Source organism: Mastigoproctus giganteus, chromosome 11 (genome assembly GCF_048544385.1).
Source record: "Mastigoproctus giganteus isolate SK-2022 chromosome 11, ASM4854438v1, whole genome shotgun sequence".
Classification (NCBI taxonomy): domain Eukaryota; kingdom Metazoa; phylum Arthropoda; class Arachnida; order Uropygi; family Thelyphonidae; genus Mastigoproctus; species Mastigoproctus giganteus.
Window position 1 is genome coordinate 4,423,987 of NC_143585.1, and position 21,691 is coordinate 4,445,677.

The 21,691-nt window shown below is 36.0% G+C and overlaps 1 protein-coding gene across 1 annotated transcript in view; it reads left to right on the forward strand.

The window, feature by feature from the left end:
- Positions 1 to 21,691, forward strand: part of LOC150077658 (uncharacterized) — a 221,760-nt gene that overhangs the window by 124,575 nt on the left and 75,494 nt on the right. The window contains exons 5-7 of the mRNA XM_090384750.1: positions 1,540 to 1,725; positions 12,183 to 12,356; positions 17,102 to 17,702. Of these exons, the coding sequence (XP_090240876.1) occupies positions 1,540 to 1,725; positions 12,183 to 12,356; positions 17,102 to 17,702 (961 nt within the window). The remainder of the gene's footprint in view (positions 1 to 1,539; positions 1,726 to 12,182; positions 12,357 to 17,101; positions 17,703 to 21,691) is intronic.

Genomic DNA, 21,691 nt, shown 5'->3' on the forward strand with positions numbered 1-21,691 from the left:
CTGATTATCTTGTTAAAGAAGTGAGCGAGTCAACTATTACCAACTAGACCAAAACAAGAGCTCACATTAATAGGAAAAGAAAAAAAAAAAAAATTCAGAGCTGAGATTCTTAATAGTAGCTGGTATTCCAATCCTTATCAGCGAGCCAGTAAAAACAGTATTTATCCACCAGAAGAAAAATATTCTGTGAGGGTGACAAGAGATCTGTTTGATTTCACCATAAAAGTTACATCTACATGTTTTGACAGCTACATCAAGACAGGATTTAGGCAGCGTTTAGAATCCTAACAAAAATTAAAAATTCTATAAATTAAAAAATAACAGGAAGGAATATATTTCTAAAAAAAAAAAAAAAAAGTCATAAGTAAGCGTAAGAATCACACACAGACCACTTAGAAGAAGAGGAAATTATTAATCAGCTATCTTATTGGAGTTGAATTATGACTGTTATATAAAGAATGCAGGCCTAAATTTAAGTAATCTGAAGGTTTCTGAAATATCTCCAAATCGCAATGTTCGTCATAACTTCTACCTGAACTTTTTTGGAGTCTTAAAAAAGCAAAGCTATTTCAAAAGCCTTATAATGGATGAATTGAAACCTAAAATGTGATTTCAACTAGGTAACTTAACAAGATTAGAAAGGAAGAAATTAAGACAAAATGGCATTTTGCAATGTTATTTAGCTTTTGAATGACATTTTGAACAGAATGAATTTACAGCTTGGCTTCAACATTTACTTCTGATTCAAGCCAAAAACCCATTTACTTTACTTCAAGTCAAAACTTCAGAACATTTAATGAAAAAATAGAAATGCATTTTATAAACACTCTTGCCACATAGAGCCTGTACCTGTTCTGTTGAATAATCTATAAATATGAGTTCTGTTTGGAACAAAACATTTGTTGTAGATTTCCGTTTATAGGAAGGAAAAATGAAAAATATAGAGCAGAAAGTGCATATGTGAAGCTGTTTATTAGGGAAAGTGAAGTTCTTAAACAGCTTTATTATCAGCATGATGATTTTTGGATGACTTCACAATATTAATGGAGTTGGTGGGTATATTGAAGGTAGGTTTGCAAATGTTTAGCAAAAACCTGTTGTGATGTCCTTATATAGTACTATCCTTTTAAATAATTGCATTATCTAAACTTGATTCTGTTACTCTAAGTATGCTAAAATTAAGTGTAGGAAACCTCAAATTTTTCTCATAAAAGTATTAACTTTTGAGTTTTTTATTTGAAATATCTTTGTAAATTCATATAATTTACCCCTAACCTTAAAATTTGGTAAGACTATAAGTATACAATGATTAAGATGTGCTAATAAAAGAATAACATACACAGTATTATGTGTGTGTGTTATTTTTTACTTCTGTTTTGACTAAAGTAATTGGATAGCATTTTTCCTCTGAACAGTAAATAGTTACCTAAAATAATGCACATAAAATAAATAAAATACACATAAATAAGTTAAATAATATTAACTCCAAGATACCATTATATATATATTTTAAGTCATTGATAATATTTTATTTCTTAGAGCTCATCATGGAAACAGGCGACCTCATGATTTGGAAAGAAGAAGACACCATTCTCGTTCACCGCTTGGACCAAGACAATCACCACGAGATATACCTGATCATCATAATAGTAGCCGTCCACCTGGAACCCGAAGTAGGGAGCCACCATTATATGAGTCTTCTCAAGCAAAGGACCGAAGATACAGGTGTTGTGAAATGTCTTAATTGTTTTTATTTAATACCTTTTTGAAATAACGATACAAAAGTCAGCTTTGTATCAGTTTGCTATTTAGCCTAAGATTACAGGTGACCCCCGCTTAACGCTGATCATTCGTTTCCGAAAAACAGAGCGCTAAGTGAATCCGCGCTAAGCGAGCGCCACTTTCCCATAAGGTAACATATGTATTTATGAGCTGCGGTCAGTGCCATAGGATATTTCCTAATGAATAATAAACAGTAATGAAAAGATGCACAAATGTTGGTCAAAATATTTAATATTCAAATATTTGCACATATAAAATATTCTGCTTGCATACGTATAATTATGTGGTAACTACTTGCGTATCAAAAGTAAATTTAAAATTCCAATTAAAATAATGAATTTAATTTAATTGATGAATTTAATCATGAAAAATGTGTGCATTTTGAGTTGAACTTTGGCCCTTTTCCAAATAAACTAAAAGGGGTATTAATTTTAAATCCCCCGCAGCGTTAAAACCAACAATAAAGTCAACTGATTCTTCACCGCTTTGAAACCTGGCATGTTTTTTTCTTCTTTCAATATGAAACTTCTTTTAGGCATTCGTTTCCACAAAAGTCCTGCTTCAGCTATGTTAAAAACTTGTTGAGAAGTATAACACATAATACCCCTCTTCAATAATTTTAACAAAAGTTCTTTTTTGAAAGTTTCGGCTCCTTGATCTGCACTTGCGGCTTCTCCCTGGATTTTAAATCTGTTCAACCAGCCCTTACCAGTTTTAAATGGTTCCACTTTTTTTTTTTTTTTTTAGGCGAGTTTTCTTCAGATCATCATATTGGCTAATCTCTTTCTCTCTCTTTTTAATATTTAACTTAACTGAATTCTGCATTGGAATATTATCTTCAATAAAATTAGTCTTTCCATTTCAATCCTAATAGCCAGCCTAGTCCTAGTTGCTTGCAGTGGAACAGCTATCTTTCCCGCTGCAAAAATTAATTCTTTATTTTTTTATAATTGTTCTTACAGTTAAAGTTGCAAGTCCTAAATTATGGCACACATCCGTTTGTCGTTGACCGGAATCGATTTGCTTCAAAACGTCTAATTTACTTTTCAAATTCAGTCTTTTTCTGACATTTATAGTCTTCGTACTGCGCCCAGATGTTGTTGCTTTTTCATTCCTATCAGTCATTATTAGCTCTTCGAATATGTAACTGCGTTGGTTGAATTAATTACGATACAATGTTCAAGTAAACTTTCCGTTACGCACGATGTCTAATACTCTACTGAGTGATGACTAGACTTCGGATAAATGCATATAACGCAAATATTACAAGCAATATATTTGATCATTTTTTAAAATGTTGATCGCGGAACTACGTGACAAGTCACTGTACTGAAACTAAATTAGCGTGCGAGAAAATTTTACTGAGTGTGGGAAAATTTCTCAAGTCGGCGTGGGAAACGTTTTAATGCTGTTTTGCTATTCATTTTCAAGCTATCGACTCCATCAAATGAAACGATTTCGTTAATATGTCAAAAATGTAATCTGTAAAAGAGCGTTATAGTGATCTGTGACAGCGTTATAGTCAGATACGGGTTATAATATAAGAACAGCGTTATAGCGAATCAGCGTAAAGCGAACCGCGTTATAACGGGGGCCTGCTGTATAACTAACCTATAGTGTAACCATATTATTTCTGGCTATCAATTAATTATCTTGAAAGAAATTGAATTTCTTGGACCAAGGTATGCATATATGGAATGAGCAGTTAGGTCTCTTTGAGGTTTTAGATAGATGGCCATTTTAATGGTGGGCATGAATTTTGCAGATATAAATCACTGCACTCTGATTTTTATGTTAAAAATTTGAATGGTTGAATGTAAAAAAAAATGTCATCACGAAATTTAACTGTCGGTTTCATAATCCTCAACTGTAGATTATTGCTTTTCCATTAAGTGAGATTGAATTCAGTTAGGCATTTGGTCAGTGGAAGGACTTAGTGAGCAACCGAATTTGTATCTGCCAGCTTACAGAAAGGAGATTTCCCCCCATGGTTACAGGTTGTTAGGTATGGGGGGAACATATATGGGTAAACCCAGCAAACTTACTGGGTCTACCTGGTAAGTTTATGACACTGGCCGAATGTCCAAATCTGCCTAGGGAATGTATACTTCATGTTCAATTTTGCTATACAATACCTGGTTATTTGCATTAATAAATGAGTTGTAAGTTTGAGGTTGTCTTTAGTAAGAGTTTAAAAACTTGTTGGATTGCTAAAAGAATCCCTATAGCATTTCCCCTTATTTGGAGTTTTTACATTTATATTCCATCATTTACAAAATACCTCAATATGTTGATGTTTCATAACCAGTAAGTTGTATTAATAACTTATAAAATTAAACACTATTTTACTACACTTGATAATATGATAATATATATATTGTCTTTCTAAAGGATGAAAAACCAAATTCAAACTACTTAACAAAAAACTAAATAAAAAAAAAAAAAAAAAAAGCCAAAATAAATAAGCAAGAGCCTGCACTAACCCAGAGAAGCACACAGTATTGGGGCATTGTGCAGATAGTATTGGGCATCTGCTGCCTGGATGTGTGCAACAAAAACCCATCCACTGCATGGGTTTTTGTTGCACTGCCTGTTTGCTCAAACCTGATGGGTTTGAGCAAACAGGCACCTCATTAAGAAGGAAAAAAATCACAAAGGAAAGTGTAGAGGAACACAGTGAATCTTTGATGTTCTCCTAAACTTATTTTTCACACCTAGCTACAGAAGAATTTCAGTCATATGATTGTTAAAAATCTGAAGAACCAGCTTAACATATTGTCTTTTTAAATTTTTTGATGCTAAGCTTTTCCATAGCAATCCACACCCATATTTCAGTAGCCATTCATCATTAATATTAAGTATTTTTTCCCCCAAAGTTAAAAAGATGCTGTCTGTATGGATGGTATTTATCATTTTGCATTTCATCAGATTTTAGGAAAATGTACATTTGTTCTGGATTCTTTTTGATTTAGCCAGTTATTAGCACAGAAAACAAGGATTGATATTGATCAAGTGGATGTGGATGCATTAATGCTTAACTTTTGTTGCTTAGAAAATGCATTCAGTACTTTTCTGTGCTTTTTCTGTTTATTGGATTACTGTTTATAACAACACACATGATATAGAAACTATATGTTCAAATTAAGCAGTAATTTTTTTAATATAAAATGAAGAATGACAACAGATACTGTTTTCACTAGAAGGATAAAAACAAAATCTTTAAAAGTAGATAAAAGATTTACTCTTTCTTATGATATTATTTTTCTAATCTTTGTTCTTTAAAAGGCATTATCTAGCAAAACTAGTTGAAAGATAAATGCTGTTCAAAGAGATTTGTAAACAAAAATAATATGCAACTTAGTAAAGTTATCACTTCAGTTCAGCTTTAGTCAGGAGAAAACATTGTTGGAACTTTAAGGAATGTTAGAATGCACTCAAGAGATTGATATAGGCTGAAGAAACTTTAAAGAATCATTATTCATTAGGACTCTCTCCCAACTCTATCAGTATCTCTAAGAAGCTGCTGATAAACAATGATCAAGTTCATAGGTTTGAAAGAAATGTCTTGACACAGGCTCCCTGCATTCCAGGAATCCTGTTGCTGCAAACAGCACAACCACCAAAAGGCTCTTCAAGCAGAATTAGCACAGTCAACCCAACCATCCAGGCTGTCTATTGCCAACATCCCAAGATGTTGCTCTTAGACAGTCCAGTTGTACTGCCATCAAGAAGAGAAATTCCTTCTTCAGCATGAGGAATACTACTTCATTCAGTTTAGCTACACTCAGACAGTAGACAGTTTCCAACAGCTCTGTTTTACCCCTGAGGCAGTCGTTACAACGTGCATTAACGTGGAACACAGGCAAGCTTTACAATTCCAAAACCCTTTCGTGTCATTGTATTTTTTGTAAGTTAGCTTGTGACCTATGTCTTAAGTCTCATTGTAAGTGTTAGGCTGCATTAGTATTAGTAGAGGCAGTGCTTTTTTTGGGACTGTACGCAGCGGTACGGCGTACCGGCACCTTTATTAACAGTGATGTGTGACATTTGGATGCAATGCACTTCGAAATTTGTAATATTCCATAAATTTTTTTCGCATGTTTGCCTACTATTCAAATAAGCCTAAAATGATTTAACTAAATTTGCATTTTTTACTGTCAATTGTTAAGATTTTTTTCTATATAAACCTGTATAACCATTTTTATAATTCTAAATTACTCAGTAGGACCACTTAATTATTTTGAATTCCCCTTGGAAGTTACATTTAAAATAGTTTCCGTTGAGCAAAGAAAATTTTCATATAGTGAACGGATTAGGAGAGAATTAACTCGGTATGCACTGTTCGCCGGGCAATTTAGGCAGTTAGTGCTTTTGCGTGAATTAAGAGAGCTAAAGGGATTAGCATTCTACAACTTAGTGGTACCTGGTAAAACCTATCCGACCACCTGTCCCACTGGTCAAGAGTGAGCAGATCAAGGTGTATTCCCAGTTGGCCTGGCCCACCTTCCAGTGGTGTCCAACCTTTTCCCGTACAGAGGCCAATTCAAAAAAATTCAAAGTTAGATTTCTTTAGTGTGTTACATTTTCGATATCCTGTTGCAAGTAAAATTGAAAATATTCGAAAATTTTATTAAGTACAATACACAATTACGTTTACTGAACAAAACATTTAATTAGAAATGTTTTTGATAATTAACAATATTTAAAATGCTGTTTTAGTTCACTTTCCTTGCGGGCCGTAGGTTGTACACCGCTATGAATCAACTGTAAGTGCCCCATTCGAGAATTAGAAAAGTGATTTTCTTTTACAGCGACAAATTTTTCCATAAATTTTCCCTATCTCTGTTTACATGGTCACAGCACCTGAATATCCGAACAACACCGATATTTTGGACAGTTTCAAAAAAAAAAAAAAAAAGAAAAAAATTCAAATTTAAGAACTAGTGATAATACCAATGACGAGAGGAGGACAACAAAGGTATTAATCCTTCTAAATATGAATTTTTGGCATTTGGTGAAAATGAAGTTAGAAAATTGTTAATTAAATTGTTAAATGCAATTCGTGGATACCTAATTGGTAAGAAGGTTTCGGAAAAATTGAAGCATTTGATGAACGCTCTGAGTATGATACCAATTTCACCGAGTGAACGTGAGCGAGGATTTTCACAAATGAGTCTGATCGCCAGTCCAACCAGCGCTTCGTTGATGACAAAAGCTGTTTCTTAAAACTGCAGGCACACTGCTGTCCCGCTTCGATCCAGCACGATATGTCGATTCGTGGCTACTTCGGAAATGTCATTCAGCAACCGACGCACAAAGAGGAGGAAAAGAAGTCTGCATAGTGTGTCGGATGAGAACTTAATAAAAATTTGGAATATTCTACAAAAACTTTATTATGAAATTATTTTACTCACAGTTTACTTATTTTTTTTATATACTTGAATAATAAATTTATGCTTAATAAACTGTGTTAATATACTTAATTTGTTGTTCTTATTCCAAAAACATTACTACTAAAGTAACAATATCAGGGGACAAAATTTAGAGTACTTTTTAATTTTCAATTTTTCCCGATAGCAAAGAATTAGCACTGGCACATTTTTTTTTTTTTTTTTTTTTTTTACAAAAAAAGCACCGAGTAGAGGCATATGATGCAAGAGAAAGCAAGCTTATACAGCATCAGCCAAAAAAAAATAAAAAAATAAATAAATCGGTCAACTACTGAGTGCTGGGCACTCAGAATGAAGGGTCCATAGTCACGAATGGTCATTAGTGTAGTATCTCAAAATAGAGAGCTTTATGATAACTGAAAAAAGTTTTTAGTACCTCGGCTTGGCCTAAAACTGAGGAACTAATGAAAACGTTGTCTATTTGAGTCTTTCCAGTTGTTGTGAATGACAAGGGTGGGAGAAGCAATTAAAGTCTCGGGGGAGAAGCGACTGGCAGGTGAGGGCTGTGCAGGTGCCTCCCTACCACCGCCGCCTCAAGACTGGCTCTTTGAGTACCTCCTTGCCGGGACAACTCCATCTTTGAAAATTGTTAAAAACTACTTCTTGTCACAAAATTTATAAATGACCTTTATAGAATTATTAACTAACTATTTAGCAATCTTTTTGTCACAAAAAGGAGAGTTACTTAGTACAAAGAAGCGTACTATCAAAGTGAAATAAAAAATTGGTTTTTTAATTTTAACACAAAAAGTAAATGATGGATTTCAATCGGAGTAGTTTTCCCTTGATAAGCATCGAATAATGCATAGCTAATGTGATTTTTAAATTTTTAGCTTTATTAGTGATGAAAATAGAGATTGAGGCATAAAAATTACTCACATTTTCATGTCTGGCACTGCCATTTTTAATTTTAAAAATATTTAAAAATTATATTTTAAAGGTACTCGTTGAGCTCTTTCCAATGGTATATAATAAACTATAGGTTGTCAAAAACATTTTGCCCCCCCATTTCTCAGACAAATTTTTGTTTGTTTGTTATTTGGTTTTTAGGGGCATTAGCAACTAAGGCCATATTGCTCCGTGAATATGCAGTAGTCATTCCCTGACCTTTCCGCATCCTCAGTATTTGGGTGACGGGCTCGAACCTCGGTCTAATCAAGAAGCGTGTGCTGCGCACTGCTGCTCCTTCCCACCTGGCTACGGAGGCGCCACAAATTTTTGTCAACAACGATCAATATGACATTATGTTGGCCCACGTGATGTACAAACCCATGCAAAATTTCAAGTCAATAGGTTGAGTGGATCCAGCGATATAATGCTGTAACAAACGAATGGATAGACAGACAACCGAGTGACATTATAAGGGTCTCTTATTAGACTACGTACCCTAAAAACACTTCCCATTTCACCTATCTACTCACTCCAAAAGTTTGTGCAGTTCTTCCTTGAATTTATTTAAGCTATCAACTTCCACAACGACCGATGGAAGTTTGTTACAGCAGTCAACAATCTGCTGGCTAAAGACAAATCTCCGCACATCTATTCAACAACTGTCTTTCCTTGGCTTCAATTTATGTCCCCTCAGGTGCGTAATCTGAGCAAGAGGAAGAATTCCATCAGCATTGAGCTTTCTCAAACCATTCAAAGCCTTATACACCTCAATCAGATCACTTCACAGGTGCCTAGTCTCCAGACACTGAAATTTGCATATTTGAATGTTTATAATTTATTTTTAAGCATTTTTCACTGATAAAGTAAACCAGTAATATTCATGAGTTTATGAAACATCTTTGTTAATTTAATGCAGTGATTCCTGGTTTATCATGTGTTTGTGCATCCTCTCTATGTATTTGTGCATGGACATGCTTAAATTTTTTTTTTTTTTATGTGAACCCCAAACACGAGAGGTATTAAAACCTATAGTACTTAGTACCGTGCTTGGGTTGGAGGTTGAGAAGATGAAAGAAGATATTTGTTGACATTGGACTTGATCTTCTGTAAATTGTAATTTTCAGGAAATATGTAAATGAAGGAAGGTTGTTCCAGAAAACGGCAGTTGAATGAATAAATGAGGAAGGTGAAAAGTTGGTTCTGTGGGTTTGAAGTTCGACAGTAAATGGATGTTGGCTGGTGGCGGCACGTGTTCGGACTGTTTTGAAAGAGAGAGCGGGAATTATTGAAGCCAATTCAGAAGAACGGTGCCCATGGAAGTATATGTAGAAGAGGCATGCAGCAGAAACAGTGTGTCTATGAGAAAGCGAGTGGAGAGACTCTGTTAGAGATGAATCATTAATTAACCTAACTGCCCTCTTCTGAATGGAATCAAGAAACCTGAGAGAGGTTTTGGGGGCACCACCCCAGATGTGGGACCAATATTCCATGGCAGGGCGGATTTGCGATTTATACAGAGTGAGCAGCTGTTTGGAAGAAAAGTAACGCCGAGAGTGAAAGAGAAAACCAAGTTTTTTAGATGCAGAGGAAGCAATATTTGCAATGTGCTTGTGCCAAGAGAGATTAGAAGTCAGGGTAATCCCCAAAAGTGATATATCATTTTGCCTAGAAATCGGAGTGTCACTAAAGATAAGCATAGGAGCAGAAGAATCCTTTTTGTGAGATATAAGACAAGACTGAGTTTTAGAAGGGTTGAAATCAACTAAGTTGTCTTTGCCCCACTGGAGAATTACCTGAAGAACGGCATTTAAGGAATTGGTAGCAGATTTTCGAGAAGTTGAAGCTGATTGAGCAGGACAAGGTTTCTCAAAATGGAAAGATGAATGCAATGTGCTATCATTGGCAAAACTATGGATAGGATTTCCAGTCAGTGGAAGAAGGTCATTGATACACAAGACGAAAAGAGTGGGGGAAAGAACTGAACCTTGGGGGATACCGGCATTAGTGGAGAAGTTAGAAGACAGAGAGCCATCTACCATCACCCTCATTGAGCGATCAGAGAGAAAACTGCATAACCAATTACTAAAAACAGTTGGCAAACCATAAGATGGAAGCTTGTTTAGAAGACATTTATGCCAAACACGATCAAAAGCTTTTGAGATGTCAAGAGCAACTACTTGTGTTTCACCAAACCTTTCCATTGAATTAATCCATAAATGGGTAACATAAGCCAGAATATCACCAGTGGATCGACACTGACGGAATCCATGCTGGCGATCGTTGATCAGATGGAAGGTTTCTACTTAGTTTAAGAGTTGGCGGTTAATTGATTTCTCCATTACTTTAGAAAGAGTAGAAGTAATTGGAATGGGACGATAATTGGATGGGAGGGATTTGTCACCCTTTTTAGGAACTGGCTGGATATGAGCAAATTTCCAAGCAGAAGGAAAAACACCTTTGGAATAAGAAAGTGAAAAAAGGCGGCAAAGAATAGGAGTAAGTTCAGGAGCACAGGTTTTGAGAACAAGTGGAGAAATACCATCAGGACCTGGAGCTTTCTTAGCATCAAGATTCATCAAAATCCTTCTGATATCCTTATGACGGAAGACCACAAGAGGCATTGAAGAACTGGCAACTCAAGCACTATCTCTTCAAAGGGACATCATCACTTGTGAACTCCCAAAGAGGATCATATTTCAGTCATTGACAAATATGCAGCAAAATATCAGTTGATGTTCCTATTCAGATCAGAACCATGCAGAAAATAAGGAGCAGAACTCAGTTGTAAAGCATGTCATGGCCACTATCCTATAGTTAAATAAGAAAACAACAAAATGGAGATTTAAATGTCAATCTAGCCATTTGACAGGTCTAATGACCAGGTCTATCTATGTCAATCTAGCCATTTAAGAAGTCTAATTAAATAGGAAACAATGGGAACTGTCATCAGTGGCAATGTCGTACCTTGCATTCTTGACATTGAAGTTTTTCTAAAATTCCCTTAAAGCAAATCCTTTTATCTTTCAGTAAACTGAAAGCATTTAGTAATCGTAATCACATAGTGGTATCGTTTGATATTATCAATCATAGTCTCGTTTATGTGCTGTTTGATTGATTTTGTATTGGGTGAAAGAAAGTGGGCTTCATTCTGTTTCCACCATCCTATCACGTATTCATTTCATCAAGGTTGTCTGGCTGATCTGAAGCATTGTCAGCAATCCACAGTGGCTTCTGTGTGAAGTTGTTTTTACTGAGTTAAGGCCTTACCATCTCAAAGTTTTTTGTTTTACTTTCAAACTACAGGCAACTAATGTCTTTCTTAGGTTTTTGTTGTGGTAAACAAGTAAGCAAGATTTCAAGTTAGTTTCAAAATTGAAATCCCAAGCAGCATTGCCTCCCAGAAGAAGGTGGCTTGATCTTTAGATGACTTATGACTTTAGAGAGTTCTTTTTCTTTGTTATGAAAGTAATGTTGGGCATCTTCCTTCCAGACAAGCCCTGTTTTAAACTCTTCAATTTGTCCACACTTGCTGATGTAATTTCTTGTCAATTGTTATCAGCACTTTGCTGATACTGCATGTGTTGATATCATTCACAACCAAATGAATTAGCAAAAGTTCCTTTCTCTTTGGGATGGAGAACTGTCTATACAACCATGCTTGCTGTATTAACAATTCCTTGTAGCAGTGCTAATACTATTATTATGTATGAGTATTATGAACTGCGGCAGTAAGGAGATCCCAAATTGGAAATTAGAAATCTGTACAAGTAAATAGTTACTTGTATAGATTTCTAATCGGGAAAATAAGTTCTTGTAGTAATATTTTTTAACATTTAGCTAATCAATTTTTTAGTTTCAAAGCAATCTAAAAATATTTTATGGGAAAAAAAAGTCTTATAGGTATAATGAAAATTTACAGTGAAATATCTGTATAATCATTTTGATTTTATGGAGCAGGACTGTGATATTAATTTCTAAACAATAATAAACAAGTATATTTTCTTATAAAGATGAGAAGTAAATATCAGTTTAGATTCAATAACAATTTTCTTTTGGTAGAGATTCAAATTCCCATCTGCCTGGAGGTGATCACAGCCATATTAGTCGAAGTAATATGCAGCATCCAGGTTCTGTGCACAGTGATAGAATGCCTTTTTCTGATAGAGAATTTGGACCAAGAGATGTAGATGAAAGAACTGGTGCAATGCCTTACAGAACTGAAAGAAATGAAGGGTAAGTTTAGCTGAAATGGCACAAACCCTGCCAAATTATCTTTAATTTCCAGAACAATATTTCTACCTCTGACCCATAAAAACTTACAAGTATTTAAAAAGGCTCTTGTCCAGCATATATTATTCTTATTTAAAAACAACATAAACATGATTGATAATAAATTAATTGCAAACATTTATGTGCATGTAACCCAGGTTTTTGAATAATATTGTAAATATGATTTTAATGTGTTGTATAAGAAGTATAATGTGGGTTGTTAACATTAAATAAATAAATCATAAACTAATAACACTCATACTGTGTTTATTTATATAAGCTTATCGTGAACTAAATTTTTACTTACTTACTTACAGCATAATTTCTGAACATTTACTGTTTGACTGCATGCACATATGCAAAATGCATTTGTGGTGCAGTCAAAGTTCACAGACTCTCATATTAAACTAACTAAATTTAGTTACATTTTAATATACGAAATGTAACTTACTATATATTACTTATAGCCATTCTTTAAAAGTATTCTCATTGAGCAGTAATGCACATTTGCAATTATTGGTACTATTGCTTGTAGCAGTTCTAGCTGGATAGTTCAGAGAACATCTTCAGTTGCATCGGTGATCTCTTGGTCTCTGTAGGAGAGAAACCTTGCAAATGTTTCATTTTAGGGAAAAGAAAAAAAAGCTTCCTCTCTTGCCACCAACCATTCCAGATGCTTTTGCTGAATTGCAAAATGTTATATAGCATTTATGACAAGTTGTCCAGTTTTTTAATTTTTTATTTTTTTAAATTGTGATGCTCTTTTAGCATTAGCATTAGTAGAGGCATTTGATGCAAGAAAGCAAGCTTATGCAGCATCAGCCAAAAAAAAAAAAAAAAATCCCACTTCCACTTCACCCCTCTGTTCGTTCAAAATACCTGTCCAGCTGAGCCTTAAACTTATTTAGGCTATCAACCTCCACCACAAGGGATGGAAGTCTGTTCCACCAACCAACCACCCGCTGGCTAAAGGCAAATTTCCGCACGTCTATCCTACATCTGTCTTTCCTCAATTTGAATTTATGTCCTCTCAGGTGATTTTTCTGAGCTAGAGGAAGAATCCCATCAGCATTGAGCATGCTTAAACCATTCAAGGCTTTATACACCTCTATCAGATCACCTCGCTGGTGCCTAGTCTCCAGACACTGTAATTTGCAAAACTTAAGCCTTTCTTCGTAGGAGCACCCCTTTGTTCCATTCACTAATCTTTTTGCCCTTCTCTGTACTCGTTCCAGCAGCTCTACATCCTTCTTGAAATGAGGCCTCCAGACCTGTATACAGTACTCTAGGTGTGGCCTGACCATTGCCTTATACAATGGAATAATCACCTCCTTATCCCTGCTGGAAAAATTCCTGTATATCATTGACAATACTCCATGAGCTACTCTTGCAGCCCGTCTGCACTGCTCAGAGAACTTCATATCTGCCTGCACAACCACCCCCAGGTCCCTTTCATTCTCTACCACTGTCAGTGTAGTACCACACAGTTGATACGTTGCTCTGGGGTTGCTGTTTCCCATGTGTAGTATTTTACATTTGTCAGTGTTAAACTTCATTTGCCACCTCTCAGCCCATCTGCTCAACCTTTCCAGATCCTGTTGCAGCAGCATAGTGTCAGTAGTGTCCTTGACAACCCTGCCAACCTTTGTATCATCTGCAAACTTGGACATTAAGCTTGATATACCATCATCAATATCATTTATAAATACAGAAAACAATAATGGACCCAACACTGAGCCCTGAGGGACTCCACTAATAACATTAGTCCACGATGAGCAGTGTCCATTGATTACCACTCTGTCTTCTCCCCCTCAACCACTCCTTTATCCATAGCAGCAATTTGCCTCCAATGTCACACTGCTCCAATTTGTGTAGCAGTCTTCCATGTGCAACAGTATCAAAAGCCTTTCTAAGATCCAAGTATATAATATCAAAGTTATTCCCTGCATCCAGTTCTTTTGTGACTGCATCATAGTATCCAATCAAGTTGGTCAGGCAAGACTTCCCCTTAACAAAACCATGCTGTGTCTGAGCTATAACTGAAGTCTTGTCTAAATGATCCTGCAGTGCTTCTTTAACCAGTGCCTCCATTAATTTTCCTGGAACAGAAGTTAAGCTCACAGGTCTATAATTACTTGTGTCAGCCTTTGATCCTCCTTTGTGAATTGGGGTCACATTTGCACATTTCCAGTCTATGGGTACCTCCCCTGAGTCCAAGGAAGCTCTCATAATTATGGCTAAGGGTTTGCTTACTTCCTTTGCTGCCTCCTTTAATATAACTGGATAGATCCCATCCACCCCGGGTGCCTTTCTTGTGTTTATCTTCAACAGTTTCTCCTCCACTTTACTCCCAGTTATTTCAAGATTCTGGAGCTTACTGCTAGAGTTGAATACACCTCTGGCATTCCCCTTGCTGAATAACTCCTCATGTGCGAATGTCGATGCATAATATTCATTTAGTTTGTTAGCTACCTGAGCAGGACATCAACAGTTGACCCATCAATATCAAGTGGACCAATCTGATTCATCCCCTTCCTTCTAGAGTTTACATAAGTAAAGAACTCTTTGCTGTTTTTCTTTGCATCCCTTGCCTTGTTTTTTCTGTTTTGTATCACTGTGTTTTCAAACACAGTGGTACAAGACAGAATCCTTCTGTAATTTTTCCACATCATTTCCACTATTTCAGAAGCATTCACTAAGAATTGGCAAAATCTGATGTTTGTGCAATGTTTCAAAATTAACATTTTTTACACACAGAAAATGTAATGAACTAAATGTACCACACACACACACACACACACACCACACGCCGACCAGGCTAGCCAGGTGGGTAAAGTGCCTGCCTGGCAACCCAACGGTCGCGGGTTCGAATCCCGCCTCGGGCTTGGATCAATGTACTGCAAAAAAAAACTTGGGAGGTGCACTATGGCCACAGAAGCCGATGCGCCAACAACTACTAAAAAACACACACACACACACACACACACGCACGTTTATTTGAAGTTGATGCTAGATATAATTTTAATTGACTACAGAGGGTACTAGGAGAGTTTTGCAATATGACGCAACAATGAATCACAGGAAGCTGCTTGTTGCTGCATGTTGAGACATGTTGATACGTGCATAGTAGCCGCCGCGCCAAGTCGATGGGCTCAGTTATTCATTAGTAGTGAGAGTGTAAAGTGCTTGCGATGGCATCGTGGTCACGAAATGAGATAAGGACAGTTGTGCGGTATAATTTCGTGCGTGGTTTAACCATAGACCAGTGCTTAGAAGAAATGACTCTTGCACTAGATGATGATTGTCCACATCGTACAACGATATTCAGGTGATATAGAGAATTCCAAAGGGGAAATTTCACTCTGGAGGATTCTGAGAGGCCGGGAAGGCCACGAACGTCAGTTATGGAGGAAAACGTTACTGCTGTGAGGAAAATGCTTGACGAAAACAGGCGAGTGACCTACCAACAGATAGAGGATACTTTGGGCCTAAATGCACCAGCAATTCGTTCGATTCTGCAAGATCATTTGCACGTGAAGAAACTTTGTTCTCTCTGGGTGCCGCATCAACTGACTGAAGAGCAGATGACACGACGTGTGACTTGGTGCCGGGAGATGTTAAAAAAGTTTGATAAGGGACAATCTCGGTGTGTGAACAACATCGTGACAGGTGACGAGACTTGGCTGTACTATTACGATCTGCCGACCAAGGCTCAAAACAAAGTTTGGGTCTTTGATGATGACGACACACCCGTAATTGTCAGAAAATCCCGATCTGTAAAGAAGAAAATGATAGCTGTATTTTTCAAATTGAGTGGAATTGTGGAACGTGTCGTTTTGGACACGCAGAAGACAGTCACAGCTAAGTGGTATACTGAACAATGCCTGCCTAAAGTCATTGGATCTATGAAGAACCTGCGGCCAAAGTCAAGAATGGACACCTGGTACCTCCATCACGATAATGCTGCAGCTCACCGCGCCAAAGCCTTGCACCGAATATTTGACCACGATAGGACTGAAATTTCTCGAGCACCCTCCCTACAGTCCAGACCTTGCTCCCTGCAACTTTGCACTGTTCCCGCATGTGAAAATGAAGCTAAAAGGGAGGTGGTTTTCCAGTGATGAGGACCTTCTACGGGCTTGGGACAACGAGCGCAGAACTGGTTTAAAGATTGGTTTCGGAGGATGGAGAGGTGTATTGAATGTAGAGGAAATTACTTTGAAAAAATTAAATAAACAAAGCTGTATTGCAAAACTTTCCTAGTACCCTTTGTATAAGGCTATATGTTTCAGAATTCACTTTCGGGATTCCACCATCAGGCTAAAATAAAGCCGTATTTGAAGAAAGGAGAAGTGTATGATAGAGAAATAATAAAACCACAATTACTTCTAAATTCTAAAAAACAGCTTTGAAAAAGCTGAAATAGTAGAATGTGGCTCTGTTGGGATTAAAGGATTATGACTATTGGCCCTGATCCAAACCATGAGAAGCAGTTCCCACACAGATGGTCTTCTCCATTTAGTTTTACAAATAAAATCATATACTTGATGGAAAAGGCTAATTGAACTTTTGTATTGTGTAGGTGAAGAAATTTAGAATTTTATTACAGAAGTATTTTACATTCTTTTTTTACTCTTTAAATGCATTTTTTTACGTAATACTGACTTGAACTGTGAAAACCTCAATGAGAATTTTTTATTTTTTGTTAGGTATCCAAAAAGCAGCCAAGGAATCAGCAGCCAGCAACGAAGTTATATGAAGAATAGTTTGGGTCGTCATCTTTCTTCTGGTGATATAGGAAGATTTAGAAGTAGTGATCCTTCACGTCATTATCCTGAAATGACAAATAAGTATAATACAGGACCGACCTTGGATGAACGATTCACCTCTGTTGGTAGTGATAGTAGTAGAGGCATCGATTCAAGAGTTCATTATACCAGAGAAGATTTAGAAAAAATAACTATTGACATTAGAAGAAACGTTAGAGAACCATCACCAACTATTCGACACATTATTAATCCCAATGAAGTGAAGGTAGTACGTCGTTCAAATGAAGGAGCAAGACCAATTTTTGACCGTGAAGAAATAAAGCAAGCTCCAAAAGACATGAGAGATGATGCTTATTGTGAACGACGAATAGTTGCAGTTGTTAAATCAGGTCAAAGTAGTTATAATTATGGTGTTGGCAGTAGTTCTCGTGATAGTAAAGATGCAGTTGAGAGTTATGATATTTCTCATCGTAAATTTGATAGCTCCTATTTCCATGATGGTTCTGGACCTCCACTTGGCGAGCGATGGCATAATTACAAGGTAAGAAAAAAAAGAGACGGAAATAAAAGGGTTATCATCTTGTTACAACTGTATAAAACTAACACTTGATGACAAGAAATTATATTTCGGATGAACAACTATTTATTAGAAATTTTATTCTTATAAATTGCATTTCTTTAAAGAAAAAGCAAGCAAATTATTTAGCATTTATATCCTCAAAGGAACTTTTGTTACTTGGATAACTAAACTATCTGAAAATGAAAACAGCCATTTGCAGTGATTAGAAAGCATCATGTTTTTTTATTACTAATTAACAGGCAGCTTTAATTTTGGAAAACACATTCTGAGTTATATTGGAACATTAAAATTCTTTGATTATTAATTGAAACATTAATACTCTTCAGAAGTCAGCCAGAAAATAGTTTTGAAGATTCTTTATTTTTTTATACCTTGTAACGTAGAAGAGATTTTATTTATTGATGTTGGGCAAAATTCAGATAAGTAAAGGTCATGCTCATTTAGAAAGAAGCGGTGGTGTGATTGTTTTATCAGATTATTTATTAGGAACATTATATAGTGATTTGCCATTGGAGTGGATCATACAGATAATAGCAGATCTGTTTTGTAATAACTCTGCAGAATCATTACATCTCAGGACCTTTATCAGTCCCTTTTTCACATACATAGTTAACAGGAACCAGTTATGGTACAGTTGGTGTTGTGAGGATGGGCTGAAATGTAATGCCTCCCAGTTCATAATCTGGGCACTTGGTGGCTTAACGAATTCCATCAAGGTTCTTCATGTAGATAATGGTTTCTGGGTAATATGCACACAGTAGCAATTCTGTGTGGCTGTTTGTTTACAAGTTACACTGTATTGAATTTCTGATTGTGGAACTTTGTCACAATAAAGTTATTAAACATTATTGTGATTGAAGTAGAATCCTAGGTTCGTCACTGTGATACAGAAAAAGAGGACAGTTCAAGGAATTTTATCATAAAACATTTCACATAAAAAAAAAAAAAAAATCAAAGTTCAAAAGTATCAGCTGGCAAAGTGATGGTAGTTGTTTTTTGGATATGTCTGGGTGTTATTGTCCATACTGAGTTTTTGAAAAAAGGACCCAGTACATTGAGGTTATTGTTTTGTAATTATCATCATCATCATTATTATTGTTGTTACCTTTATCAAATTTATCTTTATCTGAAGAATCCAGTTAGTAAGGCCTGGCAATGCAGCAGTGTTGCTTAAACAATGACTTCACTACGACCATGCAAAATTGGCAAGAATTTCATTTTTGGGATATGAAGCAGTTCTGTATCTTTTGTGTAGCTCAGATTCGTTCCCAGGTGACTTTTCTTTCCCACAAAGCTTAAAGAACATACAGTTAAACTGAATCTTATAGTGATTTAAGTGGAATGGAAGAAATAACTTCATACCTTCAAGCTCTCCAAGACAATGGCCTGACTGATGAAGAGGGAAAAAAAGAATCATGAAGAGATGGTTGACATCTTAGCTGAAAGTATTTTACTTGAATGGCACACAAAAACTTATTAGACACTGAAAAAAAAATGTATCACGTTAGATTTTTTTTTTTTTTTAAACCTCCAAGTTCATTTTTTTCTTTTTAAATTTATATCTGTTTCTTCAAAAGTTAGTGCTAGTATTGCCAAAATAATGCAAGAAAGAAAACTGCATCTACCAATAAAAAAAAAAAAAAACAATAAATAAATAAAAATAATGTTGGAATAAACTGCCTCAGCATTAGGCAAAAGTTTATTCCAACAATCAGTTTTATGGCTGAGGGAAAATATTTGCACATCTTTTCTACAACCATCCTTCTTTAATTTAAATTTATTCCCACCATTTGTGTAAGTCTGAGAAAGAGTAAGGATACCACCAGCATTTAATTTAGTTTATTTAACCCTTTTATGCAGTTGTTAGGTCAATATCCAGATGCTGAGTTTCAAGACACTGTAACTTACAGAACCCTAATCTTTCTTGATAAGCACATCAGTTACTGCGATGCCTTTCTCATTATCAACTACTTTGAGTTTGGTGCTACCAGAATGGTACATCATTGGGAATTACTGTTTCCCAAATGAAATATCTTGCATTCATCAGTTGTCTTTTTTTTGAAATATCTTGCACCTCACTTGTCTTTTTTTTTTTTTTCCTTTCTCTCCCAGCTCATCTGCCTATTTTATCTAGATATTCTTGAAGTAGTATACCCTACATAATTAATTACCCTACCCACATCTGTATCATCAGCAAACGTTGGGCACCAAACTTTACATTCCTTCATCAGTATCATTGCTAAAGATTAAGTAGAGTAAGGAACCCAACACCAAATCCTGTGGTATCCTACACTTGCATTACTTCTTTAACTATTGAAAATAGAACTTAAAAGTCTACAGTTGTACACTTTGCCCTTTGAACCATTTTTGAATTTTTTTTGAAGAGACATTTGCTTATATCCAATCACTAGGGTCTTCTCCTGAATGCTTTCAGTATTATAGCTAAACAGTGATTACCTCTTTTGCTGCTTCTCTTGATATAATTGAGTGAATTCTGCCAGACTCAGTGATTTGTTCACTTTTAGCTATAACAGTTTAACTACTTACTTCATTTTAATCCCACTAAGTGGGATTAAAAATCATTAACTACTCTTAACCGAAAGGAAGTGATAGGAGAGGATTTGCTCATTTCCAGTCTAGCAATATCCACTGTATTCAAGGATGCTCTCATAATTATTGCTCAAGGTTTACTTAATTCTTTTGCTGCCTCTTTTAATGTAATTGGGTAGGTTCCATCTGCCCAGGTGCCTCATTTACTTAGCTTCAGTAGTATTTCTTTCAGCTTCCTTCCACAGTAATCTTCAAATCATTTACCCCCAGATATACATAAGTATCCCTAAAAACTTCATGTGTGCATCTATATGCAAAGTACTTGTTATTCAGTTTGTCGACTTTACAGGATTATCAATTGTTATTGGTTCAGCAGTATGAAAAGCAAAACGAGCCTTTATATTGGAGTTACATTTATAAGAATTGTAATCTGACAGAAGTAGTGCAGAATGTGGGGGGGGGGGGCTCCAGATAACATGGATGTTTGAGTGAGCTGAAATGGAACTGAAGTGTATGAATGTGTTTTTTTTATGAAAACCCCAAACATGAGAGGTATTAGAACCTATAGTACTTAGTACCATGCTTGGGTTGGAGCTTGAGAAGATGAAAGAAGATACTTGTTGACATTACACTTGAACTTCTGTAGACTGTAATTTTCAGGAAATACGTATAAAGGAAGGTTGTTCCAGAAAACGACAGTTGAATGAATAAACGAGGAAGGTGAAAAGTTGGTTCTGTGAGTTTGAAGTTGGACAGTAAATAGATATTGGCTGGTGGGGGCATGTGTTCGGACTATTTTGAAAGAGAGAGCGGGAATTATAGAAGTCAATTCAGAAGAACAGTGCCCATGGAAGTATCTGTAGAAAAGGCATGCAGCAGAAACAGTACGTCTATGAGACAGAGAGTGGAGAGACTTTGTTAGAGAGGAGTCGTTAATTAACCTAACTGCCCTCTTCTTAATGGAATTAAGAAGTCTGAAATAGGTTTTGGGGGCACCACCCCAGATGTGGGAACAATATTCCATGGCAGGGCGGATTTGTGATTTATACAGAGTGAGCAGCTATTTGGAAGAAAAGTAACGCCGAGAGCGAAAGAGAAAACCAAGTTTTTTAGACGCAGAGGAAGCAATATTTGTAATGTGCTTGTGCCAAGAGAGAGAGAGAGATTAGAAGTTAGGGTAATCCCCAAAAGAGATATATCACTTTGCCTAGAAATCGGAGTGTCACTAAAGATAAGCATAGGAGCAGAATAATCCTTTTTGCGAGATATAAGACAAGACTGAGGATTGAAATCAGCTACGTTGTCTTTGCCCCACTGGAGAATTACTTGGAGTTCGGCATTTAAAGAATTGGTACTGGATATTCGAGGAGTAAGCTGATTGAGTAGTGCAAGTTTTTTAA